The sequence below is a fragment of the Aphelocoma coerulescens genome, chromosome 24 (genome assembly GCF_041296385.1).
Source record: "Aphelocoma coerulescens isolate FSJ_1873_10779 chromosome 24, UR_Acoe_1.0, whole genome shotgun sequence".
Taxonomy (NCBI): Eukaryota; Metazoa; Chordata; class Aves; order Passeriformes; family Corvidae; genus Aphelocoma; species Aphelocoma coerulescens.
In genome coordinates, this window is record NC_091037.1 from 6,439,912 (window position 1) to 6,463,208 (window position 23,297).

Consider the following 23,297-nt stretch of genomic DNA (forward strand, 5'->3'; position numbering starts at 1 on the left):
TGGCCGTGGCACACCAGCCTTGCAGTGACTCTGCTCCTCCGGGGCTGCCGCTTGGGCAGCACAAAGGTTCCTTCTACATTTCCTAGCACAAAAATTCATTCCAAATCTTGTTATCAGAGATGAGATGAAGGAGGAAGCAGAGCTGGTGCCCTTCTGAAGGTGGCACTGTCCTTAGTGCTGGGCAAGCAGCATCCAGGGACCGGCTCGGAAAGCCAGCGCTGTGATTTAGGGGGGTGACTCTCCCACTGGATGAATTTACCCTTTAGTGCTTTTGAAGTAAGTTTGAATGCTCATTAAAGATACCCAAACTCCGACTGTCCTCCCCAAGCAGCACTTTTGTAAGGCCATCACAGACATACCCCTAAAAGGTAAAAGTAATTCTCCTAAAAAAGACATTCCTGGCAGTTATGAGCAGGCAGAAGATCTGATGGAATTTCCCAGGATTTGATCAACAGTTCCTTACCATTCCTTTGCTTTCATTGCAGGTGGGTTTGCTGCTGACTGGAATTCAGTCCTGAGCTGTTGCAGCCTTGCTGGGCCCCCCTGCGCTGCTGCTGGGGAAACAGGAGCCGGCCTGGCTGGGCCGAGCTCACTGCCCACGCTGCACTGGAGTGCCAAATGCGAACTAACATGTGGAAAAGCAAAATTACATCTGCAAAACTGATTTTTGATGGCTGAAATCCTTGGTCTGGCTCCAGATTCCTGTCCCATCTGGACAGATCCGACATCCACATCCAGAGCAGGGAACAAAAGCACTGATAAAAGGAGTGTGTGTGTAGAGATGGGCTCCCTTCTCCCAGTCCCTGGGCAATATGACTATTAATAATCTTCAAACCTGTGGTTATTTCCCTTTCTTCAGCATGTCTGTCTTTGATTTTTCCAGTCTAGTCTCCATAATAAGGTGTTATGTAGCCTAGATTTGAGCTGGTTAAGAATCAAGTTTTCTGATCTACACGAAGTTCCATTAGTTTCCCTTTTCCCCATTCCTAAAAAAAAAGAGAATGCAAATAATACATTGCAAAATGTCTATATAGGAAAATAAAAGTATCGTTGCAATGCTGATGTATCTCATTAGTGATAATGTAACTTTTTAAAAAAGAAAAAACTGAAAATCATTCAAAGCTTGCAGATTCCAGCAATACCTGCACATTCCTGCACAGTGCTTTGGTTTGGGTAAGTTCTCTTTTCCTGACCAGACAAATCTTCTGTGAAAGCTTTTCTGACGGGCTGTAATGCGTGTGCTCCTGGAACAGGGAATCAGGGAGGACAGGGGACAGGACTGCGGGAACAGGGCAACACAGCCCGGGGGTAACCCGCAGTCACCAGGCAGATGTGTCTCAGATATGCGGCTGCCCTGACATTTGCTTTTCAGAAAAGGAAATGTTTCACTAAGCTGGGGAGACAGTGTGGTATTAGCAGCGACAAAGGGGAAAAAAATAAATAAAAGAAGAAGAAAAAAAGACAAAAAAATAACGGCAAAGCCCTGAAGTGCTTTGAGAGCAGTCCCAGGCAAACCCCCCAACTCCGTAAGCAAACACCACGGCACAGCCTGACGGGTGCCAGGCGAGGGAAACGTGCCAGGGGAGTGATGCTCTCCCCGTTTCCCCGCTTTCCCCACATTCCCCGGTCCAGCCCGGCAGAGTTTCCCCGGTGCCGGTGACGATTTTCACACGTGCGAACCGCGCGGCTCCCGCGCCCACCCTCCCTCCCTCCCTCCTGGTTTTTAGGAACTGCTTTCTGTTTGTGCGATTTTGAACCACAAGCGCAGCCCCCACCCCCTGACGAGCGCCGGCCCACCCCGCGGCCCGGGAAAGGCGATCCCAGGAGGAGAAGGGAGCGCTCAGCGCTGCGGGAGCCGCCCGGGAGCCGCCCGGGAGCCCCTCGCTGGTCGCGCCCCGTGAGCCCAGAGGTCTTTCCCGAGCACGGAGCTCCTGCGATCCCGAGCTCCCAAGGCAGGGATTCGCCTCCCTCCCCTCCCGGCAGCGCCCAAACCCCTCCCTCGCCCCCCGCCCCTGCGCTCATTGAGAACAGATAAGGCGCCGTCACACGCAGCCTCCGCGCCCTCCCTCTGCCCCAGCCCTTCAAAAGCTCGGGACCACCACGGATCCCTCGGAACGGGAGAGGAGCAGGGAAGCGCAGGCGAAGGAGAGGCAAAAGTGGCAGCGCAGCGGGGGAGGGTGAGGGCTTGGAGCGGAGCGGGGAATTCAGGGATACCCACGGACAGGGGCGTGGGCATCCTCAGTGCCACATCGATGTTTGCTGCCAACGGGCAGCGGCAAGGAGGCGGGAGGCAGCCCGGGGCTCCGAGGACGATCCCGGCTCCCTGGTGATGGCATGGACCGGCCGCTGCTCCCGCAGCAGCTCCCGGCCCCGCTCCTGCCCCCGGCCAGCTGCCCTCCGGAGCCCAGGCGCGACTCTGATGCGGAGCCGCTCGTAGCAAGTAAGTTACCGATTCCTTTGTTATTCCAGGTCACTCCCGGTCTTCTCCGGCTGCAAAGGATCGGGAGCCCAGCGGGCAGCAAGACAAACGCGGAGCTGTTGGGCCAGCGGGATGCCAGGCTCCTGTGCCCAAAGCTGCCGGGGTGTGAGCTGTGGGCATGCTGCTGCCTAACTCGCAGCTGCCGGGGAACTCTTTGGGAAGGCAGGGATTGGATGCTGATCTTGGGCAAAAGCACTGTCAGATCTAAAGGTGGGATGCAGGAAAAGACGTTAAAAAACAGGAACTGCTCAGATACAGGATTAGTGGAGATCACTGGAATGCAAAGGGCGCCAGGAGACTGATCAGTGAGCAGCCCCGAATTGTGTGGAGTGACTCCACAATCCTTATCTGGAGTCCAAGATTAAATTCTTTCATAATTAGGATACTTGCCAGTCAGCTTGGAGTTACAGAGCCCTGGCAGGGCAGTCTCCAGATGAGGAAGTGGCATGTTCAGCCCTTGGAGGGGACAGGGAATGCAGAGCACTGGGAATCCCTCGGGGGTTATGGCTCTGGGAGGTAAAAGCATGACTGATTTTTTTACCAGTGTCCTGTTGCATCACTCAGAAAGGCGCCTGGGGTTCTCACTGTGCCAGCACATGGTGCTTGGGAGCATCAGGTTAACTTTTACACAGCATCTCTTCCTTGGGCTTGAGCAGGGAGTTTCAGGAACCAGCTGAGAACTGGCAGAAGCTGTCCCAAAACCTTACCTCTGGCTTTTGGAGATTCTGTCATCAAGCAGCTGCTTCCTCCTGCGCCCTTTCACTTTAAAGTAGACCTTGGATTTGTGAAAGAGGGGCTCAGGGGAATCCAAGCTGGCTTTTCTCACTGGTTCTCTGACCAGGCCGAGCAGCCAGGATCTCCCCGAGAAGGTGGGGAGTGTGTGGGGCAGTGTGTGTGCTGGGGGGTTATTTCACTTCTGGGGTTCAGTTCTTTGCCTCACCATTCCTACCCAGCTGGAGATAAAGGATCAGGATCATTTCTGATTCCCGTGGCAGAATATTCTCCATCCCTGGAAAGTTCCAGCCCATTTATTTGCAAAAAAAGGGCAAACAGAGCTTTGGAGTTATATTCCAAGGCAAATCTCCAGACTGCACTATTTAAGTCACCCACTTTCTATTGGGTTTGAGGTCAGGAGAGGCACCTGGACACTCGGGGTGAGCACGGGCCCTCGGCCAGCAGCTTGGTCTGAGGTGGGTTTGTCCCTCTGTGACTCCTGTGCCCTTTCTGCAGCCGGTTCGAGCACTGCTGAAGGCCTTGGGGCAAAAAGAGTCTGTGTTTGGGCAGTCTATCTGCGAACTCTTTGTTGCAAGGTACTGCAGAAGCATGAAGTGGTTCAACAGTTTTATTGTATTTCTTTGAAGCAGATTACAGAGTGATTCTCTGTTGCTTCGATGGTGAATTCCTAACCAATGGAGAATGGGAACGTTGGTGCTCCTGGGGCAGGATTTTCTCCTAGAACTGAGATTCTGCTTTCCCAGCATTCAGTGTTCTCTGTTCAGTGTAAACAGCCAGGAGCAGGAGAAACAGAGAAACAGGAGAAACAGGAGTGTCTGATGAGGACAGAGGTGTCCCAGTCTTTGTTCAGGTTGAGAGACAATGATCAGATTTCCAATGACACCATAAGGTGTCCCTAAAAATAGAGATGAGGTGAGAGGCCAGGGACTGAGAGGCTGCAGAGTGCCTCAGGCACAGTCACTTCCTTGGAGGTGGAATCAAATTGATTTATTTCCAGGCTCTATTTGTTGTTGATAGAGAAAATATCATTTGACTGTTCCAAATCAAGGAAAACACCTAAGAGCACAATACTGTGGTTGCATCCTTTGCACAGGCACTTGTCCTGCTCAAGGTCTTGAATACAATGAAGTACAACAGAATTGCTTGGGAGTTCCATGGATTAATTCCTCCAAGAATTGAAGGATTGGTGGAACTGTGCCATAGGAGATACTCCCAATCTTATAGAAACTCCATACTCTCCAGTCCTTGTGCTCTAACAAGTTGTAAAAGCCTGCATGATGCCTCAAAAGGCATTTTCTAGTTTTCATCTTCTTCTTTTTCTGTAAAAAACCTCCTCCCAGTCTCTCTCCTCATCACAGTTTTGTGTCTCCACTCTTTTCTCTATAGGTCTGGAGTCATTATATTTAATGCAGCTGTGAAATTGTGTTATGTGGGGGGGTTTATACTTCAATCCATAGTTGAGGGAAAAAACGTATTTGAAACCTGTGGCTATTTGACAGAACAGAAACTGCCTTTGTTGGCTTTGGAAATAATCCTGCTGGGTTATTGATCCGAGGGATCTGGCTGTGGGGGCTTTGCAGAGCGACCTTCAGACACACCTGAGGCAGGCAGGGACTGCATTCCCTGCTGCTGGAGTGGGGCAAGGAGGAAAGAGTTCTGCAGTGATTCCAGGTGCTGATTTAGGATTTTGGAACTGCTAAATTTAATTCCTACCCTGCCACAGACTCCCAACTGGGTGTAGAAGAACTAAGTGTCTTTGTGAGTGACATCCTGAAATATGGGAAATAGAGCCCTTCCTTGGTCCAAGCATCTTGGGAAATACATAAATAAAACTTTCCAGCGTGTGATAGCTGCACTGAGAGCTGTGAAACACTCGGATGCTCTGGGAGTGGGAGGGTCACATTCCTCCCTCACAACTGACAATGGAAGGGCCCCAGGATATCGGAGGAGAAGGATGGATTGGGAGGTAACTCGCAGGTAAAAGGAAAGTGCAAATGTCCATAAACCCTTCCTTGGGGTCAGGTTGGCTCCACAGTCAGAGAGATTTTCTTTGGAAAGACTGAGCACCTTCTGCTGGGGTATTTCTGAGCCAGGGGCACTCTGGGCACACAGGAGCTGTCACAGCCCGGCTCAGCTCTGTGACAAGCACAAAGCCACCCTGCCCCTTCAGGTGGACCAGCAGCCACCCGTCTTTGTGACCTGGTGGTGGAGGTGAGGTCTCCTCCAGCCCCAGAGGAATCTGCTGTCACATCCTGAGTGCCAGGAAAGTGGTGCTGAGACTTATCAAAAACTCACAGAGGAGATGAGAGGCACCTTCCCACCTCAGAACTGAGCGAGGTGACACTGGGAGAGGCAATTACTGGGATCAGGGAGCTTTTGTGCCACAGGTCTCCCTTCTTGTGCAGTGTCTTTGAATCTTTTTCCCTGCCTTTCAGTAGCACAGCTCTTCTGCAGCCTTCCCTCCACCTGTGGACTCCCAAGCACTTTCCAAAGAGACAGCCACCAAAACCCCAAAGCTCTATTTATACAGAGTCAGAAAGATGGAACATTCCATGGTTCACCCCAAATCCACCTGCCTTTCCTCACCTTGCATGCACAGCTCTGTGTGGAAGGGCAGTCTGGTGGTGTTGGCTGTTCAGTCCCACTCACACACAGGCAATGAAGACAAGGGTGGAGGAAAGGTGCCTTTCTCAGGGAAATCAAAGCCCCACCTAAGCCAGAGCCTATCTAAAGTCATTTTTCTTTGGGTTGTCAAAGGCCATCTTCTCCTAAGATTTCTCCTTCCTCCATCTTTCCATGAGCACTCAGTGTTCAGCAGCCAATGCTTTTATTCTCTTCGGGTGCTGCTGCTTTCATTTCCTTTATTCCTGCACCAACTTCCCCACGTTGCTCTTGTCTGACAATTAAGAATTTCATTCCCTTGCAGCACTGTAACCTAAAGCAGAATTATGTGGCCCAGAGGAACCTGGGCACAGTAACCTGGTTTATGTGGTGTGGGCTAACAGGCAGCAAAAGAACCAGGTCAGGTTTTTCAGTGATCTCTGTTCAGTATTATTGGTTGCTTGTTGAGTAGTACAGGACTCATTGTCTGCAAAAAAACGATGACAGGGTTAAGTAAAAAACACTCTTTTGGGAGGTGTGGGAGGTTTGCTAAAGAACAGTTGCTCAATTATTCTCCTAATGTGAGAAAACACAGGCATCAGGTTTAAAAGAAACAAAAAGAGGTCTGCTTTTACACAAATTTGATGACAGATTCACATCTTCAGACTCCACCTGCCTGCCTTTAGTCCTTTCCAGCATCAAATCCCATCCCCATGGAAATCTGTGTGTTTACTGCAGCCAGATCAGCAATTGTTTAAATGGGAAAAGCCCCCTGGTCAGCAGGGAAAGAAGTTTCTTCAAGTGTTTTGTACTTTTACCTTCTGTCATGTCTCTGGCAAATTGCTGGAGCTGCCAGGAGCACCTCAGCTCTGTCAGGAGGGGCTGGGAGCTGCTCTGCCAAGCGCTGCCTCCTGGAGATTCTCCCCTAACCCCAGCCTGACTCTTGTGCAGCAAATCCCAGCCCCTAAATGTCACCGCCTGCCCCGAGTGTGTCATCTGGGCAGAGCTGAACATCAGCAGCGCTGATAAAAACCTCTCTGCAAGGCTGATAATGCACTGACTCACAGCTCCTCATGCAGTAGCCTGTCCTGAAGGAAGGCAGCTTTGTACAGAAGTGACATTTTTATTATCCTGGCCTCGTTTAACCAAAGATGGTAAATGCCAAAGAAACAGAAGAGTGCCTGTGACTGTAAGAGGCAATTTCACCTCCTGGCTCTCTGTGCTGGAGGGAGCAGGGATTTACAGACTGGAGCCAAAATCTCTGGGAGGTGCATGAACACATTTACCACGATGTGGCAGAGATGTTTATGCCCAGCAGCAGTGGCTGTGCATGACACAGTGAGGAGTTAACCAGGTCCTTACACAGTTGCACTGCTCCTTTCAGAGCATCTTCTCATTTGGGCTAAAGTTTCCCAGGGCCCTCAAAATCATAAAGGAATGACAGCAGATTTCCTAGAAGATTCTCATGCCTGGGATCTCACAGACCATTCACATCCATATCACAAATTTTACTGCTGGGGAATTAAGGCAGAAGCAAAAGCAGTGATTTGCTCAGAATTAGAAAACCCTGGAATCATTTGGAGCAGAAAGCTGGATAGTGTGCAGCCATCCAGAGCTGTGCTCAAACTGCTAACCAGGAGCATTCTGTTTAAAGACTCTGAAGAAAAAATTCATGTGCTTAATTATTTTCAATAAGCACAGACTGAGGTTATGCTCACACTACAACGGGAGAGTTACAGATGAAATATCCGTAGGAATTGTAATGCCACTGAAGCTGTCAGTGAAGTTCTTATCCAGCAGGAATTTTTCTGCGTTACTGGATCACTTGGAAGGTGTTCCTGAAGGTTTGCAGAGATGCTTCAGCTGAGCTGTTGTTGGAGATCAGTAGCACCACCAGAGATGTTGCCAGTCCTGTGAGTGTTTAATTAAAAAGGTTCCCCTATACATTCATTACTGGGCAGCCCCTCAAACCTGCTCCACCAGAGTGATATTTCCAGTGATTTAGGATTTTTGGTTGCTTTTACTCTATTCTGTTCTTTGTAGTAAGTTCTAAGATCTTTTTGGTCTCTTTGGTGTAAATCTAGAACATGAAACCTTTCACTCTAGATTGATGTCTGGAACGGGATTGTTCTCTCTCCCATGGTGCCAGTGAAAGCTTTAAATTTACTTTTATAATAAAATTATCTTTAAAACAAGTATTTTAAAATTGAAAACATGCAACCCTTGCCTGGTTTTACATTTAGATTGATGACAAGCTTTTTAGTCCAAATGGAGTAATTTTGGATTAATCAATCAATGCAAACATGCATCAAGAATATTGTTTGTAAGAAGGAAGCGAGGAGGTTCTTCACCACCTGATTCCCAGTGGATAGGAGGCTTCTTTCTCTATTAAAGAGGGGGAACAGGTGTGTGATTGTTCTGCCATGTGCTTTCACATGCTGGGAAATCAGAGTCAAGCTGTGCCCTTGTCATTTTTCAACACCTTGCAGCACTTTGCTCACGTGTAAAGAGACAAACTTCAGAGTGCAGAGACAGCCAGGCCAGGGGGTCGGGAGGTTTCAATTGCACCAGGCAGTGAAAAGGGCAGAGGACGAGCGTGAACACACCCCGAGCCAGCCCTCGGGAGGGACAGGAACAGAGCAGGGGGGGACTATTCTGTCAAAGCCCTGGATGCTCCCGCTGGAGGAAGGGAACACACAGCACTGGGACTCTCCCCCCATGTCCAGAGCGGGTGGCACACCTGATCCCTCCTGATTTCCCCTCCCAGCCCCTCGAATCCCCATTCTCTGCCCCTCGCCGTGGCTGCAGGCGCTCAGCCCTGGCCCAGGCAGGCTCTGTGGCAGCAGGAAGCTCTGCTGGGCACAGATGGTTGGGCTCCCTGCGGAGCAGAGCCAGCGGGGCTGGTTCCAGCAACAGGCTCTGGCTGCTTCGTTGGAGCAGTGATTGATGGTGACTTAGACAAGGGCCACGAGGAATTCTCTGCCATTAACCAGACTTGGCTGCGGCCGAATGGAAGTGAAAATTTGTTGCTTCATTTATTCATCCTGCCTCTGCTTCCTTCCCGCCCACCCTTTGTGCTTTTTAATACCAAAAAGATGAAGCTACTTTGCTCAGTCTTAAAAATTGTCTCTCCCAAGATACTCTTAATTGTATCTCTACACCTTTTCTCATTCACAGGAGCATAAGAAGATTAAAGATAGAGGGAGCAGTGATAGATTTAGTTAGGTTTTAATAGGATTTGTAGAGGACAATGCAGGGAGTGAACACCATACAAAATATTGCTGCTCTATCTTTGATATCCCTAAGGTTCCTTAGGTAGTCTTTGACAGAGATTTTGTCTGTGCCCTGCATCCAGAGTCAAGACTCTCATTTTTTAAAGGAGTATCTAATCATCTCAGTAAACAGGATGTTACATTATAACTGGCAGAAAGCATTGCAGCCTTCATCTCGTGTTATTTATTTGTATCCTGGTAAGCGTAACTCTGAACGTCGACAGTGGGATTGTTAACAGCTCTCTGATGCCTTCCTAAGAGTGCCTGGTGATTTTGTCTAATGTCAGGTGGAGCAAAGGGGTGAGCTCTGACAGATCTCATTAACAGCAGGCCTGGGTTCATCACACCTTCCAATGTGGGATTCAAGATGCTCAATTAGATGTTTATTTCACGTTTGAAGCCCAGGCTCACGAATAAACTTCCAGAAGGTGATTCAGCACTCCTGAAATCTGAATTATCCCTGGAGATGCCTTTCTCTGCTGACTGCAAGGGAAGCCTTCATGCATAATTTAGACTCATGTGAGATTTAGGTAGACAGCGATGCTCAGCGCTTTCTCTTAATTTCTAAGGTTTCTCTTGATATGCACCCAAAACCTGAGGCATCAAAAAGCTCCTCCTGAAAAGATGTTGACGCATCTTTACTTTGTTCCAAGTTGTGATCTCGAGCAAATTTAGGGTGTAAAAATCTAAGGACAAAAAGAAAGCCCCAAAATGTTCCAAGGTTTAGCTTTTCCACACTCCCAGAGCGTGCCCATCACCCTGGCAGCGGCTGATGCTTGAAGGGCCTGTGTGTTATAAGCCAGTCTTTACTTCCAGGTCACTGCAGGGTTGCGTTCAACAAGTGGCTGTTGTGGGAGAAGTGTGAACCCTCCAGAAACAACGTCCTGATGGTCCAGACGGTGAAACAAAATGGCTTTTGTCTCTTTTTCTTCTGCCTGAAACTGTCTTTCTTTGTTGTACAGCCCAGCCATGGCTGGAGATTCCCGGATCTTCATGAACCAGGACATGGACATCGGGGTCACATCCCGGGAGCCCAAGAAGATCCCCAAGCAGGCTCGGGATGACGTCCCCATCGCCACGGACAGGACCCGGCTCATTTCCGCCGAGGGCAAGAAGCCACGGCAGCGCTACATGGAGAAGAGCGGGAAGTGCAACGTGCACCACGGGAACGTCCAGGAGACCTATCGGTACCTCAGCGACCTCTTCACCACCCTGGTGGACCTCAAGTGGCGCTTCAACCTGCTGGTCTTCACCATGGTCTACACCATCACCTGGCTGTTCTTTGGGTTCATCTGGTGGCTCATCGCCTACATCCGGGGAGACCTGGACCACCTGGAAGACGAGAACTGGATCCCCTGCGTTGAAAACCTCAGCGGGTTTGTGTCGGCATTCCTGTTCTCCATCGAGACCGAGACCACCATTGGGTACGGCCACAGGGTCATCACAGAGAAGTGCCCCGAGGGCATCGTGCTGCTCCTGGTCCAGGCCATCCTGGGCTCCATCGTCAACGCCTTCATGGTGGGATGCATGTTTGTCAAGATTAGCCAACCAAAGAAGAGGGCGGAGACCCTCATGTTCTCCAACAACGCCGTCATTTCCATGAGGGATGAGAAGCTCTGCCTCATGTTCCGGGTCGGGGACCTCCGCAATTCCCACATTGTCGAGGCTTCCATTCGAGCCAAACTGATTAAGTCCAAACAGACCAAAGAAGGGGAGTTTATTCCCCTGAATCAAACGGACATCAACGTGGGATTTGACACCGGAGATGACAGGTTGTTCCTGGTGTCCCCTCTCATCATCTCACACGAGATCAATGAGAAAAGCCCCTTCTGGGAGATGTCCCGCACCCAGCTGGAGAAGGAGGAGTTTGAGATTGTGGTCATCCTGGAAGGAATGGTGGAAGCCACAGGTAAGGATCTGCTGACAATCAGTCACAGTTTTGAGGAGGAAAGGGGCACAGTGAAGGGCAGTTTGGCGTTAGGATTTCACTGCCCATATCACCTGGACTGGAAACACAGTGGAGTTTGTCCTCGGGTAGTGCCTGCCCCAGGCAGGGTGTCTGACATAACCAGTAGTGAAAGGTGGGGCCTTTAGCTCCTGTTGTAGGGCTTCACCCTCTTTTTTGTAGTGTTTCACTCTCTTTTATAAGTCTGGGATTGAGGTGAAGGGGTTAGTCCAGGAGCTGCCCATAATCACTCAGAACTGATCCAGGGGAGAAAAAAAGCAATGGATTAAAGGAATTCATGAAGTCTCTGGTGGACCTGTTTCCTGTGATCAAAATTCCTGGTGCAAATCTTTTCCCATTTCTCCTCTGTGTTAAAGACTGGCTGTAACTGTGCTATTTTAGGTACTGCTGTAGTGTTGATTTTAATGGGGGCTATGAAATGCCCAAGTCTCACTGTATCCCATAAAGCAGCACGTGCTGAGGCTGAATGACTTGCACGTGGTGCAGGACACACATCCCCAGAAGGAGCTCAAAGAGGAAAAATACAGAAACTGCTTTTGTGACTCTTGCAGCCCTGCAGCTGCTTAACAGCTCAGACAAAGCTGGGTAATGGGAAATTAGGAGATATCCTCAGCCTATTCCCAGTTTCCTCCTAGGGGTGTGCTTGTGGCAGGCGATGAAAGAACTCTGTGTCCGTGTAGAGTGAATGTGGAAAAGTGGTGAGCTCCAGCTGTCCGAGGTGTGGGAAAGGCAGCTGAGGGGAGGGATGGGCACAGAGGCTTCCCAGCTCCTTCCCACAGGTGTCTCCCACATCTCCCTATCTCGCTCTCTCTCTGCCTGGGGAGGAGGCTGCACCTGGCAGTGGTGGCACCGTGGGTCATTTCCACTTGCATGAATTCCTTTGTTCCAGGTTTCAGGAGGAGCTGGCAGCTCTTCCTGCTGCACTTGTGGCACAGCAAGTGTGTCCAAGCCCCTGAGATGCTCAGGTCCCTTCCAGGCAGGATTTTCCAGCCTGGGGTGGGCAGAATGCGTTGGTGGAATCAGGGTCTGCCGGGGGAAAGGGCTGCAGGCAGCTCTGAGGAGAGAACTGCTGGCTAAAGATGAGCAAATGAAGTCAGAGGTGCAAAAAAAGCTTTTATGAGCAGGTTTCCCCTTTGGTGTTTCAGGATTTTAGTTATGAGCTCAGGGTTTTCCTGTGGGTGGTGGTTGGATTTTTTTTCCCATTCTCTCTGAATCATTAGCAGGGGTTTTCAGCTTGTTACAAGTGCTCAGTGGTGTCAGCACCCTGTCTCACAGATTCTGCCCCTTGCTGACTGTTAATGTTATCCCCTCCTGCAGATTTGCTCATTAGTCTCCCAACAGCCAGAGGAGGAAAATCTCTCAAATTCCTGCATCCCAAACCTTTGCTCCTAGAGGCAGCTGTCTAGAGAGGTAATTCAGTGTCCCAGAGTCTCCCTTTAGGTGATCAGCAGTAGCTGGCTTTCCCAAGCAGAGCTGATGGGAGAGGATGGATAAATTATATTCCACTGAGGCTGGAATATGTGCTGTGGACGTGGAATTCACCTGGCACTTCCAGGGAAATGTTCTTCCCCAGCAGAGCATTGTAGAGACGTGGCAAAGGAAGGGGTGGGTGGAAAAGACTATCAAAGGCAAGGATTTGTAACAGTGACTTATTCCGCAGCCTAAACATTTATTAGAGGCTGGAGCCTCCTAATCTGAGCATGGAATGCAGCTCCTTGTTTGTCCAAAGCCTCTTTCCCTGTCACACAGTGACACTAGAAACGCTTTGAACTCCTGCTGCTCTGCCTTCCTCGCAGGAAGGCTCAGCCTCTGCTGGGGACGTGTGAGAGGAAGTCATTACCAATAACAACCTCGGAATTAAAAGCATGGCATGGGAATAATACTGCCTTACAAATGGGCTCCTCTCCCAGAGGGATGGCACAGGCCGGGGTGTAATGGTGTTAAGGAGCACACATCTGTGGAAATGAATTACCCTGGGCTCAGAAGGCAGCCTGGGAAATCCCACACTGCAGCTGGGGGAGGCACTTTGCACTGAACTCGGAGCTGGGTGGATCTTGGATGATTCCAGGATCCGATTTGGAGGCTGGGATGTGTCTTGAAGGACTTATGGCAGCCAGGGGGGAGGGATATTTTGTCACAAGAAGAGTGGCCTGCAGAGACAGTGTTTGTGCTTTCCTGCTTCGTCCTCACACTTGGGAACACTGATAAAGCAGTTTGGGGTTATTAATCCCTCCCTCCACACCTTAAAATGTGCTCCAAGCAAATTCTTTAGGCTGTTCCCAGCCCATGGCACTGTTCAAGCCCCATCTGCTCTCAGGAGTGGTGTGATATTTACACCCAGCAGGACTTCTGTTAAATCCTGACACTGTCACAGCCTGGTCGGGTTCAGGGCAGCATAAAATACAACAGAGAATTTGTTCCCTTAGCAACCCCTACGAAAAATTAGGAATCCACTCCCCAGAGTTCAGAGGTACCACTGGTCAGAACATACAGCTCTGCTTCCCACCAGGTGTTTGGAAAGCAGGTCAGAATGGTGACTGGCTATCAAGGACTACAGAAATTTTAGCATGACTAAAAGTGGGGATGTTTTTCACTGATAATTTGGGACAGCGATTTTATAGCTATTTTCAGTAGATTTAACCAGGCACACACGTATTAAAAATGTAATGTATTGTCTCCTCTCAAACAAGCAGCTCTATTTACTGACATTTAAGTTTAATTCTGACCCAGTGCAAGGCAGAGATGGTAAATAGCTTCAAATGAAAAGTGTAGAGTAAATTCTGAGGAGTTCACATCCTTCAAGACATTGGAGTTTTTACATTTTTACAAAGTGAAACATTGGGGCTTAAAACAATGATTTTGTGTTCAGGTTGCCTTGACTTTTCAAAGGCCTGAGTTACAGCACGTGAAGAACAGCAGCTCACCGGCCAGCCTAAAGCACAGCGGGTTTATTTTGCTGAAAAGGACAATGAATGTGGTGTTATTCCAGCGAGAGCCCTGGGGGCACCCAGGGCTGCCCCACTGCCTGACCCTCAGAGCCAGCCATGGCACAAAGCCAGATGTGGCTTTTCCCATCGATATTTGGGATGGGCGAGGCACTGTGGCTCCTCAGCGGATGGGAAAGGCCAAAGGCAGAGTGAGTTTCTGGGCAGATCTGTTGTGGTCATTGCTGGGTGAGACAAGCACTGTGAAGACAAAATCAATATTGCTGACAAGTGTTCTGACTCCAGGGATGCTTTGTGGGTGTCTCGGGGGCAGCAGCCTTGCTCCCAGTGCTCCTGATGAACTGGGCACAGGGATTACTGCAGGGAATTCATTATCTCTGCCTTATCAGAACTTGACTCTTGTCAAGATCAGCTGCCCCAAATCTGACCTGCAAGAAAAGGGAAAAAAGCAAAGGTGGAAAATCTGTTTGCACAGTGAATACATTTTTGCTTTCCCTGCTTCTCTGCTTCCCAAAATCTCAGGGCCACCCTGGTGACAGGGCAGCTCCTGGTTGCTGCTGGCCAAAGCTCCTGCCCTTCCCCTCCTGATCCCAAACTGAACACGGTTTGGAAGCTGCTGGGACAGGGCAGAGCAGGGCAGGGACAGGGCAGAGCAGGGCAGGTCCAGCCCCCCTCCCACGTGGTGCAGAGTCAGCTGGGCTGTGATGAAGGATTTGCCTGATCCAATTAGGGAACATTAGCAAGTCCAATTTTTTTAAATACTGTTTTTCCCTGTAAGCCATCACTCCGTGTGCTGACACACTCTGCATATCCTACCAGACTTCCTGGCAGGTGATTTGAAGGGACTCTCTTCTCTTCCAGCTTTACCCTTCCTCTGCTCTTTGCTGACAGTTACCCAAATCCTGCTTTTTCCGTAGCTTCCTGCTGCCCTCATTCCCTGGGCTCAGCCTCCAGTGCCGCTGCTCTCTGGGCACGGAGGGGGCAGAGCTTGTTACTCCACTCCTGGTCCTCCCTGGTTTTCATTGCCTCTTTTCCCCAGCACAATTAAATAAGGTACAAGAGACACTCCAGATGCCTCATTAGTCCAGTCACTAAATGAAGTTTTAATGAACTCTTATGTAAGTACAGGTATATATTCTTCTGGCTTAGAGTCTGTGATAAAAAGGGATTTAGTGATTAGAAGTAATTAACCCATCCTGTCCCTGTGGGAGAGTAGGTAAACAGCAGAGTTTTCACGCCTCAATTTATCCACCTTTCCAGAGGACAGAGTGCAGTTTCCTGGCTGTAAATGTAGGGCCAAATGGAGTAGTGACAACAAAAGATATGCTGAAATTAATCATTATTTTCATGGGAGAACAGCGGAAGGGTAAAATTACTAAATTGAGTTTCTGGGCATTCATCATCTGGTTTGGGTTGTCTTGTGTTGTTTTGCATTTTGCATATAAATAACTTTTCTGCGAGGAGGACCTTGCAGAAGTGTTACAGAAAGTGCCTAAACCATTATAGGGAAGAGCTGTCTCAGGTCATTGTGCCTGAGGTGCCCTGCAGTCACTGCAAACCCCTTTGGGAGGGACCCGAAGTTACCTGGTGTGAGCTTGGCTCGGGCTGGGCCTGGTAGAGACATGGCAATTGAATCCAAGGTCTTTACATCATAAAGTCCTTTTATTATATTTTTTTCCCCAGTGCCTAGGAGCTTTTGCATGCCTGGAGAGCATTCAGATAAATTAAAATCCTATTACTCTCCTCTGGCATAAATATCAAAGTGAATCAAGCCCAGCCATGTCCTCTAAAGGAGACAAGCACAAATAATTGGAGGACCATGCTCCTACCTTCTAATATTCCTTTTCAAGTTGGAGGAATATTGACTTTTTGGAGGTTATAGTGTTCTTTGGTCTAATTAACACAGAGGGACTAATAACTTTTATAACTTACCATATGCTAATGCAAATTGAAAGATGTGTATTGCTTAATTACAGCAATAGAACTTAAATTTTTTGTAGCTTCTCCTTGCCACCCCTAAACTTCCATCACTGCCACTGCACCTCCGAGGCCATCAGCTCCTGGGGTGTGGGTGTTCCACAGCTTCAGAGCATCTGGGAGAAGGGGAAAAGTCACCCTGGACACAAGAGAATGTGCAAACACGGGCAGAGGAGGGAGATCACTCCCAGCAGTGCCCAAGCTGGAGGGAGCCGAGCAGATCTGGCCCAGCCCAGCCCAGCCCAGCCCAGCCCAGGCACATGACATTTCCCAGCAGATAATCACTGTGCTCCCTGGAATTTCAATGAGCACAGTTAATTTTAGCCTGATGAAAAATGTGGTCTTGACACCCCCAGGGGCTGGGATATCTCTGCCCACTGAGGAGGTTCAGGCCATGGAGCAGCACTGGAAGATTCGCCTCTGCTCGAGGTGGGATCCCATCGAAGCCTGGGGATTGCAGAGCACCCTCGGGCTTGCAGAGCACCCTCTGTGTCCCCCGTGCTCTCCCATTACCCCTCCAGTGAGGCCACCTGGCTCAGATGGGATGTTTGCCGAAAATCAGCATCCCCCAACAGCTGGGTGGGGAGAGCCTTCGGTGGTACAGACAGCTGCAGCTGCAGATTTGGGGTGACGAGGGCTGGTTTTACCTGGGAACCAGGATCAGCGTCCCCTGTGCCGGCATGGGGCAGCCCAGAGCTCTGCTGCAGGTGCAGGATCAGAGGGATCAGCTCGGAGCAGCCCCAGCCCCGTGCTGAGCCAGCTCCTCCTGCCCTTTGTCAGCACGTTCAGACATTCCCAGCTCTTTGATAACGCAGGAGCCGCTTGATCCCGCTGATTGTGACGACAGCAAGGAGCCTTACTGGAGAGTTCCCTGGCGCTTGTTTTACACCAGCGTTTCCTCTGTTCTCAGATGGGGTGAGACACCTGCTTTAATGCACATCACAGTCTCCTCTGCACCTTCTCAGCTGCTGGGAAGCAGAACGGAGCTGGATAGGGAGGATCCCTGGCTGCCTTCAGCAGGAACAGGCACAGCTCAGTTATTGATCTGTGGTTCCAACCCACAGACAAAACATCCACTTCTTAGGACTCTGCTATAATGAAATTATCATTAAAACTCTGGGAAACGTTTATTGCACAACTTGAATCCAGGACACAGTGCCCTGGTCTCCAGCTGCTATAAATCCTGCGACTGGTTCCAGCTTTATTGAAAACTTGATACATCTGCTTCTAACTTCAAACAGGTTTTATCTCTGGTTTCTATTAAAACTGAGTTTTGTTTGCAACACGAAGCTGAGCTGCTCAGTCAGAGATGAGAAAGCTGCAACTAAAAGTTGACACCTGAAGATTTCTCGTATCATTCCATGTTTTCCATAACGGACAGATTGCACACATTTATATTAAACATAAACTTTTTTACGTTTAAACCAAATTGCTTGTTAGATTAAACTTCTAATGGTCTTACAACCTGGAAAATAGGATAGAGTTGAAAACTCTGTGTCTGTGACTTCAAGTACATCTACTTGGACTGCAAAAAGGAAAATGAGGATACAGGGCCATGAAGATGATGGGATGGAGCAGCTCTCCTCTGAGGCAAGGCTGAGACAACTGGGATTGTTCGGAAGAGAAGGCTCCAGGGAGAGCTGAGAGCCCCTTGCAGGGCCTAAAGGGGCTCCAGGAGAGCTGGAGAGGGACTGGGGACAAGGCATGGAGGGACAGGACCCAGGGAATGGCTTCCACTGCCAGAGGGCAGGGCTGGATGGGAGATTGGGAAGGAATTGTTCCCTGGGAGGGTGGGCAGGCCCTGGCACAGGGTGCCCAGAGCAGCTGTGGCTGCCCCTGCATCCCTGGCAGTGCCCAAGGCCAGGTTGGACATTGGGGCTTGGAGCAGCCTGGGACAGTGGGAGGTGTCAATGTTTAATGTCCCTTCCAACCCAAACCATTCTGGGATTCTGTATTCTTTTGGCATGAAGTTTGTTTAAATGAAACCTCCAAATGCCACTTCTCTGTATCTGCACCATTTAAACCCAAAATGTGTAGTCATATCTTCTTTAAGGAAAGGATTAACAGCCTTTATCAGGGCCATACGTACTATGGTTAATAACATGGCAAGAAATTTGGAGAGTTTGGAATCTGTCTTGAGTTCTTGTGCTCCTCGAAGTGTCAGGGCTTCAGGGCTGCATGAGTGATACGGAAGAGCAGCGATGTCACAGCTGGTGAGGCACCCAGATCTGGGTCTGTTTGCAGCCAGGAGCTGCACTGGGTGATCCTTGTGGCTTCCTTCCAATTCAAGATATTCTGAATTCTGATTCTACTCGATGTATAGGAGCATATCACAAATGATTCCCTCTACCCGTGACATCCCACAGACTCAGATAAACGAGAACTCTGCAATTAAACAGGTGATTTTTTCAGGGATACACAGAGGTCTGAGTCCAGGGGATTGCTGTGCCCCACTGCAAGGGGAAACTGGCATATTCCGAGCATGGAGAGCACACGTTGTGTTCCAGTGGAAGTGGCTGCATCCATGTGCTCTTAATAAAAATTAGGTTTATTGTTTCCACACCTCTTCTGTCATCTTTTCGCAGTCACAGAGGCAATAATTAGCTAGGGACATTACAGATGCATTAATTAACCAGGCTGGAGAGCACAGGGCAGCCTGCAAAGCAGGCACTTAATGGAATTTGAGGCAGAGACAATGGTGTTGTTTACTGGGCAATGTGGGAGTTGCCAAGCAGTGTGTCCCCACGCAATTAAACACCACTGCACATGTGCTAAAAAGGAATATTTGAATGGGATTATGGAGCAATTACAAGTTGTCTTATTGTGCTGGCTCAGTGTCCCCCTGGGGTTACAGAAAGCAGCTCCTGCAGGAAGCTGGCAGCAGCAGTGTTTGGTTGCTGAAAGCTTTCCATTGTTCCTGCCCTAATTGAATCCTTGGAGCAGGACTGGGACGGTGTCCCAGGAGCTTAGGTTCACTCAGGTGCTTCTCCAGGGAAGGAGCTATTTCAGGCCCGGATTATAAGGCAAGAGTTCCCTCAGGGAGCTCCAGGCCCCCACATTTCACAAGGACACCCCATCTTTGCCCTGGGGACTCCTTCGTGGTACCTTGATGCAGCACTTGGAAAACCAGGGTAAGAATCAGCTGGTTCATTCACAGGGCTGATCCTGGAGCCTGTGGGGTCTCCTCTCCTGCTCTCCTTGCTTGCTCTGGAGGAGGAACTTGGAGGCCTTTGGGATTTCTGGTGCCAAACCAGCTCTGTGCAAAGGGAAAAGGGCTGGTTTATTTTAGCCAGCTGCTGGTTTCCAACCTCCTGGCACGAGGCAGCACCACGAAATGGGATTAGCCCCGCAGCCCTGACCCCCATACCCCAGGAATAAAAGCCCTTGCCCAGGGAGGTCAGTGTGTGAGCAGTGCCAGTGACACAGCTTCCCTGGGAAAACCTGTCCCAGGACTGGCAAATCAGCAGGACTCCGGGCTTCCAGGGTGAGTGGAGCTGGCCCAGGGCAGGAGGGCTGGCCCTCTTCACGGCGAGGGTGGGTGATGCTGCACATGGCAGAGCCACCGGAGTCAGGAGTGGCCTCACCCTGTTCTTTAGCTCTAAAGCAAAAGCTGAGAGTTTCCTGAAAAGACACTGAACTTCCACAGAGCTTCTCCTTAAGGCGGCAACACTTGGGGTGATTTTTAATTCCCTGGCTGTGTTTTTCATGGCAGCCTCTGCACTTCCCAGTTCCTTCCAGCCCAGGAAGCAGGCACGCTGGAACACTGTGACTAACGCTGTACTTGTTGTTCCTGCCCAGAAGCAAACACTCCTGCAGATCTTGAGGGGAAAAATTGGGTTTTCAGTCTGTGCTACAGAACTGCAGATGTCTCAGCATTGCGTGTGTCACCGTCTCTTCCCCTTTCAAGGAACAAAATACTCCTGGCCTGGTAGCTTTAAACAAAGGAAAGCAGTGAGAGACTTTCTGCTTTGCAGAGCACTTGCATGTGTGGGTGTCTTTTAATGGTCTGTAGCAATTCTGAGAACAAAATATTCCTCTTTTCACAAAGGCGGGGTTTTTTTTTAAAGGAAAGGGGTTTTCTGATTGCTCTGAGATTTTGGTCACTTATGAGCTCAGAGAGTGAGAATACGTGATATGCTCTTCCCTGAATGATCTGACACTGAGACTTTTCCCCCTATGCATTTCTTCAGATTTCTGTCCGTGTGCTCTGGGCTGCAGGAATTAGACTTGAGAGTATTGGCCAGAAACTGGATCGAGTGCATGTTCTGAATGTATTCCAGTCTGGCCAACCTCTCACCCTCCATGAGAGAACAGTGGGAGGACTTTGTGAGGTTAGGTTTTCACTGGAAATTAATTCCAAAACCAAAACATATTTAGAACAAAGAGAAGACAAATGTTTGGAAGAGAAGTGAGCCTTGACATTGCGAGGTGATTCCAAGGGCATTTGCACACAGGTGTGCTTATCCTTGCTCTGCAAAGCTCTCTTTAAACTTTTCCAAAGTAAATTAACTCTGATCCGTGGGGCTGAGAAGCAGCTCGACAAATATCAGTGCCCTGTTAGCCACAATTCATCCAATCCACAACCCATTGGGACAAGGGATTGAACCCTCCAAGGGGATTTCAAAGCCAGCTTGGTTGGGAACCTCTCACCTTCCGGGCTGTACATCCAGGTGTGTGCGGCTGCGTGCACAGGAATTGGGGCACTGATCCAGAGGGAATTGTGGAACTGATGGAGAGGGAATTGTGGAACTGATGGCGAGGGAATTGTGGCACTGATAGAGAGGGAATTGTGGCACTGCTGCACAGGGAATTGTGGCACTGCTGCACAGGAATTGGGGCACTGCTGCAGGGGAATTGTGGCACTGCTGCAGGGGAATTGTGGCCCTGCTGCAGAGGGAATTGTGGCACTGATGGCGAGGGAATTGTGGCATTGATGGAGAGGGAATTGTGGCCCTGCTGCACAGGAATTGTGGCACTGCTGCACAGGGAATTGTGGCACTGATGGAGAGGGAATTGTGGCACTGCTGCACAGGAATTGTGGCACTGCTGCAGGGGAATTGTGGCACTGCTGCAGGGGAATTGTGGCACTGCTGCACAGGAATTGTGGCCCTGCTGCACAGGAATTGTGGCCCTGCTGCACAGGAATTGTGGCACTGCTGCACAGGGAATTGTGGCACTGCTGCAGGGGAATTGTGGCACTGCTGCACAGGAATTGGGGCACTGCTGCAGGGGAATTGTGGCACTGCTGCACAGGAATTGGGGCACTGCTGCAGGGGAATTGTGGCACTGCTGCTCAGGGAATTGTGGCACTGCTGCACAGGAATTGTGGCACTGATGGAGAGGGAATTGTGGCACTGATGGAGAGGGAATTGTGGCACTGCTGCACAGGGAATTGTGGCACTGCTGCAGGGGAATTGTGGCACTGCTGCACAGGAATTGGGGCACTGCTGCACAGGGAATTGTGGCACTGATGGAGAGGGAATTGTGGCACTGCTGCAGGGGAATTGTGGCATTGATGGAGAGGGAATTGTGGCACTGCTGCAGGGGAATTGTGGCACTGCTGCACAGGAATTGGGGCACTGCTGCAGGGGAATTGTGGCACTGCTGCAGAGGGAATTGTGGCATTGATGGAGAGGGAATTGTGGCACTGCTGCTCAGGGAATTGTGGCATTGATGGAGAGGGAATTGTGGCACTGCTGCACAGGGAATTGTGGCACTGATGGAGAGGGAATTGTGGCATTGATGGAGAGGGAATTGTGGCACTGCTGCACAGGGAATTGTGGCACTGATGGAGAGGGAATTGTGGCACTGCTGCACAGGAATTGGGGCACTGCTGCAGGGGAATTGTGGCACTGCTGCACAGGGAATTGTGGCACTGCTGCAGGGGAATTGTGGCACTGCTGCACAGGGAATTGTGGCACTGCTGCACAGGGAATTGTGGCACTGCTGCACAGGAATTGGGGCACTGCTGCAGGGGAATTGTGGCACTGCTGCACAGGGAATTGTGGCGCTGCTGTTGAGGGAATTGTGGCACTGCTGCAGAGGAGGAGGGATGGGCCCAGCTCCGGAGGAGGGCAGGGCAGTGGCTGCCTGTGCTCAGGGCTGTGTGGGTCAGGGCTGGGGGTTATTCCAGCAGGATCCACCGGGAGCTGTTGGTGTCAGCCACACAAACAACATCTCAGCAGAGCAGGGTGAGGCAGAGAGAAGCTGCTTAGAGGCCCCAGCCTGCAAAGCCTTAAGCACGAGGTTCAGGAGAAGGAAGATGCCAAGATGAATGCATCCCTTTCCCTTTGGGTGCTCAGCTTGTTCATGATAGAGGCTTTTGTGAGGCTTATCAAGCGAAGACTTTTCTGTGTCCCAGAGCAATCAGGTATGGAAACGACACGAAAGTGCTTTTAAGTGCCAGGTGTGGTTGGGTGAGCAGGTAAGGGAGCTTTGCCTCTAACATCCCTCTCTTTCTACCCAGGGATGACTTGCCAGGCTCGCAGCTCCTACATGGACACCGAGGTGCTGTGGGGACACCGCTTCACCCCCGTGCTCACCCTGGAGAAGGATTTTTACGAGGTGGACTATAACAGCTTCCACAGCACCTACGAGACCCACACGCCCGTGTGCTGTGCCAAGGAGCTGGCCCAGTCCCGCCGGGAAGGGCAGCTCCTCGGAGCCCTGCCCAGCCTGGGCCGGGACGCAGGGACAGCCAGGGAGGACGAGGAGGACGAGGACGAGGAGCAGGAGGAGGAAGGCAGGGAGCCGACGGGACTGAGCGGAGCCAACGGGACAGCGGGAGGGGGGAAGGAGGAGGTGCCGGTATAACCCCGGGACACGGCACCGGCCCGCCGGGCACCGCCGGGGAGCCAGAGCTGGGGCTCTGCTGCCTGCTGCTCATCCTGGCAGTCACTGCCCTGCACCGTGCCTCGGCTTCCCTCCTCCTTCCCGAGGCGCTGAGCTTTGCCCTCCTCTGCAAAGCATCTGGGTCTCCATGGACAAGGCTCGCTCACTCTTCTCGTCGCTGTTAAAACCCAAATCCCCTCCACTGGCTGTTTCAAACGGTGTGCATTGGGCGTGCAGAACTCTGCCCCTCCTGAGAGGGTGTCTAACCAGTCCGGAATGTCCCATCTCAGTATGAAGAATGTGATTTCATACCTTCACTTAATTTGTGAGTCAATGTATTGTAGACATTGTTACAGCTAAATTAAAAGAAAAGGAAAAAACCTCTCTGCTATGTAGTGAAGTGTTTTTGCCCTCATGAATTTTACAAACAGATTTTAGTGTTTTCTTCCAGGATCGCAGCCATTGGGATTTATTTCCTGCAAAATGTCTGA

The 23,297-nt window shown here is 50.3% G+C and overlaps 1 protein-coding gene across 1 annotated transcript; it reads left to right on the top strand.

Moving 5' to 3' along the window:
* The first annotated feature begins 2,000 nt into the window (after positions 1-2,000).
* Positions 2,001-23,180, top strand: KCNJ5 (potassium inwardly rectifying channel subfamily J member 5). Its single transcript, XM_068994829.1, has 3 exons — positions 2,001-2,440; positions 10,050-10,996; positions 22,442-23,180. Exons 2-3 carry the CDS (start codon positions 10,057-10,059, stop codon positions 22,786-22,788), a joined length of 1,287 nt encoding a protein of 428 aa, XP_068850930.1. The 5' UTR covers positions 2,001-2,440; positions 10,050-10,056; the 3' UTR covers positions 22,789-23,180.
* The last annotated feature ends 117 nt before the right edge of the window (positions 23,181-23,297 follow it).

Coding starts and splice junctions, on each gene's coding strand:
- KCNJ5 (XM_068994829.1), top strand. CDS start 10,057: ATGGCTGGAGATTCCCGGATCTTCATGAACCAGGACATGGACATCGGG. Junction 10,997..22,441: donor AGGAATGGTGGAAGCCACAG/GTAAGGATCTGC, acceptor CTTTCTACCCAG/GGATGACTTGCCAGGCTCGC.